Source organism: Pteropus alecto, unplaced genomic scaffold, assembly GCF_000325575.1.
Source record: "Pteropus alecto unplaced genomic scaffold, ASM32557v1 scaffold3, whole genome shotgun sequence".
Classification (NCBI taxonomy): domain Eukaryota; kingdom Metazoa; phylum Chordata; class Mammalia; order Chiroptera; family Pteropodidae; genus Pteropus; species Pteropus alecto.
Window position 1 is genome coordinate 28,342,591 of NW_006442484.1, and position 7,700 is coordinate 28,350,290.

General features: G+C 37.5%; 1 protein-coding gene across 1 annotated transcript in view; it reads left to right on the top strand.

Moving 5' to 3' along the window:
• Positions 1-7,700, top strand: part of FMNL2 (formin like 2) — a 260,260-nt gene that overhangs the window by 238,662 nt on the left and 13,898 nt on the right. Inside the window, 6 exon segments of the mRNA XM_025039419.1 lie at positions 767-891; positions 1,621-1,823; positions 3,338-3,572; positions 4,653-4,721; positions 4,832-4,912; positions 6,221-6,350. Of these exon segments, the coding sequence (XP_024895187.1) occupies positions 767-891; positions 1,621-1,823; positions 3,338-3,572; positions 4,653-4,721; positions 4,832-4,912; positions 6,221-6,350 (843 nt within the window).

The following is a 7,700-nucleotide window of genomic DNA, read 5'->3' on the forward strand; positions in this document are numbered from 1 at the left end:
GAGTTCGTTGACACCTTCTAGTAGCACACAGCTGACACATGGGGGGAAGTTGCTCTTCAAAAGAGGGGAAAGGGACTGTGGCCAGTTCTCACAAAGCAATATAAAATCTGACTTCTAAGTACCCTTTTTGTCTACTTAAACATTTTCTACTTTAGGCCATTTGTGGCCCTTAGTCCGTTTGAAATACCTCAGCAGCCAATATAATCCCCATTCTTGAAATCATCCACGGGAATGTATTACTCCGGCTGAAAGTCAGCATTCTTGATGTTACATTCTCGGTGGTTTAGAGAGCCACTACCTGCAGTCTCTGATTATCTTTTGAGATTTCTTTGAAAATATGTGTTCTAGAACCAGGAATTTAGCATGTCAAAATATGAGTCATGTTCATCAATATCAAACTAAGTCAGACTATTTGCCTCCTCTGCTACCTAGTAACATTAATAATGATTTTTGCTCCCCATTCTTTATTTACCCTAAGCATTGTCCAAATTTTGTGACCATAATGCAGCAATCCAGTCACCTGCATTTAAAAAAACAATCAGCCCCTGACTCTTAGACAACTTTAACACGATGTTTTATCAATCAACCAAATAATGACGTCAGATTGCTCTGGTGAAAGCTATGTGTGATATTTTCAATCACTTGGGCATCTTTTGCCAGCTTCCTCCAGTGTTAAAGTGTCATCTGCAAGGACTGTTGTCTGATTGTTCTCAAGGGTCTTGGGGTCTTGGTGGAATCTTAATTTTGTTCTCTCTGACCTCTGTAGCTGTGAAAATTAAGAAGCCAATCAAGACGAAATTCAGAATGCCCGTGTTCAACTGGGTTGCTCTGAAGCCAAACCAGATCAATGGCACTGTCTTCAATGAAATTGATGACGAGCGAATTTTGGAGGTATCTTTCCATTGGTTAGAAACGGGGCCCTCTCTGTGCAGCAAAGGCAGAGCGGGTGCTCTGTTAACCTGGAAGTTTCAGTGATAAAATACTGGTATTTTAAGTGCCTTGATGTAAAGAAAAAGATTTATAAAGTCAGAGGATAAAATCGGACACTATTTTGTAAGGTTGTCCTAAAACTGTTTTAAAAAGTTATGTTAAAATAGTTTCTAACATCTTTAATGTATGCCAATAAATAAATAAATAAATAAAATTTTCCATATAAATAAATAAATAAATAAATAAATAAATAATAAATAAATAAATAAATAATAAATAAATAAATAAATAAATAAATAAATAATAAATCTCTGACGTGTTCTCTGCTCTTAATTTATAAAAGGGTATATAACACCCTGTATTGAACTGTAAGTGAATAAGGACTTAACAGTCCCACTCACTAGCTGGTTCGATGGATAGTTTTAGTCTATGATTGCCATCCCTGTAAGCTAATTATTGAAAGGCAATTGAATTGACTGGGATCAGTTGTGTACTTTAGATGTTCACATCTGTATATGTGGCATAAGTCACACTCGTAACATGAATAGGAAAATAGAGCTAGCCATGTTCAAAGACAAGTATTGAGTAGAAAAAATAAGTTCTTTGCTATTTAAACTGTATAAATGGTGGCTTCCTGACTCGATTTTTAAGTATAATCCAATTTGCCTATTTCATCCCTCTCTCCCCCAGGATTTAAATGTGGATGAATTTGAGGAAATATTTAAGACAAAAGCCCAGGGTCCTGCCATTGATCTTTCTTCAAGCAAACAGAAGATAACACAGAAGGGATCCAACAAAGTGACATTATTAGAAGCAAATAGGGCCAAAAATCTTGCCATAACTTTAAGGAAAGCTGGAAAGACCGCTGATGAGATATGTAAAGCTATTCATGTGTAAGTTTAGGGCATTCTGAAAAACTGTATTCTAGTAAATTTACAATAAAAATATAAAAGTTATGAATTGGTAGGTGACAGAAATATTTCAATAGCGAGGCAAGATGCAAGGTAAAAGATGGCGCAATTCTTGTTATCCACATGCCAGAGATTTCCTTTGTGGAAATGCAACCTCAGCATTTAATAAAATGCTAACAAAAGAGGTAGACCAGAAATTATCCTTGAGAGCGCTGTATTAGAATTACAAGTAATTAATTGTTTTAGAAGAATAACAACTGGATTGTGACGTCTCCTATCTTATATAGGTCTACAGGAAAGCTTACGTAAAAGGAAAGTTGAGTGGAGGAGTATTGCAGATGCTAAGAATGAGGAGAAAATGTCAGTTTTCTCTGGAGTATCTAAAGATTATCCAGATTTGTTGAATTACAAATTTGATGGCATTTGTGGAATGATACAATTCAACGCCAGATGCAAATACGATAGAGATACTATTTAAATTTATAACAATAGGAATGTGACTTCTGTCGCTCTTAGTGTTTTCAGGACATTTTAAACAAAGTTCAGTTCTTTTTTTAAATCTTTAAACAGCAGAGAAGGCATTGATTTTATTTGCTTTTCTGTTAGAAGAATCTATTCTTCTTATGATGATGACTTTCAAATAAAAGGGTGTTATTAGATGTTTTAAGAATGAATTCATCATAAATTAGTATTTCATAAATTTGATTAGAGATTCCTAAAGCAGTAAATGGCCTTGAGAAATCATCTGTTCCAATTTCATGTCCTCAGCCAGAATCATAATCTAATAATCTAGTACATCCTATAGCCTGTTCTGATTTCTGGCGTTGAAACCTAATATACATTTTGGTTTTTAATTTTTACATACCTTGTTTGTCATGGTGATTAAATACAACCATATTATTTTGCTGAACAAAGATTGTCTGGAGAATAGAGATAGTAGCAAATACTTTATTTCTTCAAATTGAGCATACATCTACAAAGATCTGATATTTCTTAAAGAGATGCGTTTATTTAAGCCAAAACATCCATATGGCACAGGCATTTGGATGCACTTTTTTTCTAAAGAAGAAAATATATCAGACTGTTGGTTTAATTTTAATATTTTATAGAGCTCACCAGATAGTCTGTAATTGTATAATATTAATCTCCTTAATTAGCAATACTTCACATGCCTAAAAACTATGTCCTTGAACGACTTAACCATCAGATGCTTCGGCCTTCCTTCTGCCTCTTTCTGCTGTCATTTACTATTGATCTCTAGAAGCTTAGAGCTATATAATAGCCTAAAAACTAAGTGAGGTGGTTGTGGTAAAGTCCAGGCTTTCAGGAAAGACCAAAAGATTTTTGATGCACAGTGAGGACTGTGCACCAAGGGGGCATCTTCCCAATCCAACTATCAAGAATTGACTTGGTGGCTCATGAGCTGGACCAGATGGAGGTGTGATTGAAAGAGTAGGTTTTCTCTCTCACACTGACATGTCCACATCTGTCTTCAGATTTGACTTGAAGACACTGCCTGTAGACTTTGTAGAATGTCTGATGAGGTTCTTGCCGACTGAGAACGAGGTGAAAGTGCTCCGGCTATATGAACGGGAAAGGAAGCCCCTGGAGAACTTGTCGGATGAAGACCGGTTCATGATGCAGTTCAGTAAGATTGAGAGGCTCATGCAGAAGATGACCATCATGGCTTTCATTGGGAACTTTGCAGAAAGCATTCAGATGCTGACTCCTGTGAGTGGGCCACCTCCGGCAGGGGAGGGTGTCCGACGAGATGGAGAATTTTTTTTTCTCCTTTTAAGTCTCTCTTAGAATTGCATTTAGTGTCATGGGCTCTAAAGACTCCTTCCCAGAACTTTCAATATTGCATTTTTATTTTGGCCATCTTTTTCATATCGTGTATTCCAAGTAAATTTGAAAATGGCAACTTTTCATATTTCATACTACTATTCTCCTTAGAGAATGCATGCATTTTCTGTGTTTCTGGATTTTAAAGGACATATCAACACAGAAGACAAGGGAAAACTATTTTCACAAGCTTAGTCCCCTCCTGAAGATACCAGTTCTCTGGTTGGGTTGGCAAGACTGAACATATGACTTTCATTTCTAAAAACAATCCCGTATCTTTAGTGAACAGGCTTATTGGCTTTCATTAGCAGCATTAAATTTGCCATAGGCGTCTTCTTCCCTGGAAGTGGGTTATGGCACACTGTGGTGATACACAGTAATAGCCAACCATCTCTTGTTCCTTTATATTAATCTGGTAGAGACTTAAGGAATACCAGCAACACAAATACCATAGACAATTCTTTCCCAGTTTTATTTCTATAGTTTTATTAATTATTGATTATACTAGCATGTCTGTTCAAAACATGTTCTCAGAGCTTCTAGAGTGTGATTACATGCTTTTGCTGTTTTGTTTTCATTCTTGGACAGCCGCATTGATTTAAAAATATTAATTGTATTACATAATTAGAGATCGTGGGCAGGGAATCGAGTTCTGCTAGAAGAAGCCATTGACTCCCAACTCCGAATCTCATTGGTTATAGGTTTTATGATAAGCAAGTTCTTATTTCAAATATTTTGAGAGAAAATATTTTTAGAGAAAAGCTTGCATGTAATGATAGGGTTACCTAAGACCTAGCAGGACAATTTAAATTTGTTATGTGTAGGAAAAAGAGAATCTCAGCATTAAGGCATTAAGGTCTAAATGCAGACCTGTTTTCTTCTGTGCTAATTTTTAGTTTCCAGTTAAAGTTGCCTATTTTTAACATCTTTTTTTTTCTCCCTTTCCTTCCTTTGACTGAAATCTAGCAACTGCACTCAATTATCGCAGCATCTGTCTCTATAAAGTCATCCCAAAAACTCAAGAAAATTCTGGAGGCAAGTAAAGTTTTTCTTGTATACATTTATGGAAAAGCTGACTTGTCAGCTGCATTCCTCTGCCTGGAACGCTATGCTGATGGGCTTCTCTTTTCTCTTTTTTTCTCCAGATCATTTTGGCCCTTGGGAACTATATGAATAGCAGTAAACGAGGAGCAGTTTATGGATTTAAACTTCAGAGTTTAGATCTGGTGAGTGGGCTAAAAGAAATACAAGAGCTATATGGGGGATAAAACAGCTGGCAGAGATCCTGAAGTGGAGGATGTCTGCTCTTGGAAGAAGGGGTGTGATGTTTCAATGAAGATTCTCTGCTAGTGGGAGGACCCATTGGTACAAATTTTCTGGAACACCATTTGGCAGCAGACGCTTACAACTTTAAAAATACTCATGCTCTTTGACCTAGTACTTCCATTTCTAGGAATCTTTCCTCAAGAGTCTGAATTATGGATGCTGTATTTTATTTATAATTACAAATAAGCAATAATATAAAGATCCAAGATTTGGGGACATGATTAAATATGTTATAACAATAGTTAATGAACTTTCTTTCAACTCTTAGACTGTTTGGGAAGAGTTTTCAAAGAAATAAATAATTTTGTGTTGAGAAAAGAAAGCAGAGTATAAATTGAATGTACAGTTTGATTTTAGCTAAGTAAAATAGAAAAAATTGAACGGAAGTAGGTTAAAACATTAATGGAGAGGTTGGATGATATTAGGGAATTTTTTCCATGTTTTTATACTTTTCTGTTTTTTCTAGACGTTTCTGGGTTTCTGTTTTGTTTTCCCTGGATAGAACAGGATGCTCTGGTTTTCAGAGTCACCTAACTTAATAGGGACAGGACTAGTGAAATTCTTGCAATGCACTCCCTCCCCTAGGCTGCATGTGGGTAATGTGGCTTCCATGTGAGAAGTGAGGCAGTGGGTTGAATCCTCAGCTTAGGGGGACATGATCATTTCATGGGAAGTGTCCAGTTAGTCACAGTTCTGGCTCCAGAAGGCCATGGTTCATTAAGCACATCTGCTTTGGGCCATCAGAGGCCGGGGAATGAGAGAGGGGCTGAGCTAAATGTGACGACTGTAGCATAGGAGCCTTGCTGTGTGGAGGATACCCGAGCACACCTGCTAGCTCCACACACACTCTTACTCTGGGCCTTTGCTTTGGAGAGTACTAAAACTGGAGTCTTCTTTCCTGCTTTTAAGCCAATGGAGCAGATGTGGGGTAGGTGGGTTCCTGTGAATGAAGGTGTGCGAACAGTTGTAGGTGCTTAGAGTCATCCCTGCAGCTGAGCATATCTCCTGATCAGCGAGTCCTCTGGTCACTTCACTATCGGTGGCCTGGTTCACCAAAGGACTAATTCAATCTTGACTCTCCTGTGGGAATTTTTTTTTTGTCAAAAAAAATGGTATCTGTACTTAGTTATTAACTCTTGAATGGGAGAATATCCTTTGGTGGGTTACTCCCCATTTTTCACTCTAACTTATGTTCCCCTTTTTTTCAGCTCTTAGATACAAAGTCAACAGACCGAAAGCAAACACTGTTGCACTACATATCGAATGTCGTAAAAGAAAAATATCACCAAGTGTCCCTATTTTATAATGAGCTTCATTATGTGGAGAAAGCTGCTGCAGGTACTTCATTTAAGCTACTAATGTTACTCTTGGGTATTGAATGTCTTTAATCATTGGGGATCCATCCCTCTTTAAATGAATGCTCTTCAGAACTCCCTTAAAAAGGCGAAGCTAAAACCTCAGAAGCTCTGAGCTGGAACACATGGGCCATGGTGTTGCCCACTGTTGGGCACAATGAGGAACCTAGACATGAAGGTGACCTCTCTCAGTGGCCTCTCTGTAAAGATCCAGGTTTCTGGGCCTTGTGCACCTTTCCTCTTCTGTTTGTTGCCCTTTTTAATCTATTGCTGTCATTTGAAATATGAGAATGAGAATCTGAGACTCACCTCCCACCCAACAAACACTTTAATTTGATTTTGTGCTGTCCTGCATGCTCAGGTGTGGCAATTCTAAACATTTTGCCTTTAGTCTGAGCACAAGTTAAAATATCAGTACTTCTTGGTTGTTACTTTGCCATGGCAGTTATGCATTTTCTCATTTAAACCATCAGTGATTCTGAGATAGCTAGGCTGTACTAGGTAATCATATCCCTATGTTATAGATTGAGAAAACTAACTTTTTTAGGGGTTAAGTGTCTTGCCCAAAATTGCATGGGTCACAAGTATTAGAACCAGAACGAGAACCCAGGTCATCTTCTCATCTATCATCCAAGGTACCATGTCCTCTCAAAAGAATATTAGGTTAGTTGATCTCGGAATTCGTTACAGGCCATGATTCTCAAGTTATGATCTTGAACCATGCATGAGCAGCCAAGGCATTCATTACAAGTTCATTACAAGGCATTCATTACAAATTCAGGAAGGCTTATCCCAGCCTTCCTGAATTGAATCTTCGGGGGCAGGACCGTCTCTGCCTGCTCTTCCACAGGCAGCGGACATGGCGGGGACTTCTGTGTCCTTACCCAAGAGCACTCCATGCCACCCTCTTACACAAAGTTTAGCAAATTTATTCTAACAGTTTGCATACCTATCATAACCTGTGTCCTTATGGGCACAATCAAGTTTTATTTATCTTTTTAAAAATTTGTTTTTCAATTACAGTTGACATATATTAGTTTCTGGTATACAACATAGTGATTAGACATTTATATAACTTATGAAGTGATCACCCCAATAAGTCTAGAACCCATCTGACGCCATAATTATTACAGTATTATTGACTGTGTTCCCTATGCTGTACTTTAGATGCCATGACTATTTTTATAACTGGCAATATGTATTTCTTATTCCCTTTCACTTTTTTCACGTATCTGTCCAACCTCCCTCCCATCTAGTAACCGTCAATTTGTTCTCAGTACCTATAAGTTTAAGTTTTATTTATCTTTGTAATTCCCTTAGCCCCTGGAAAATT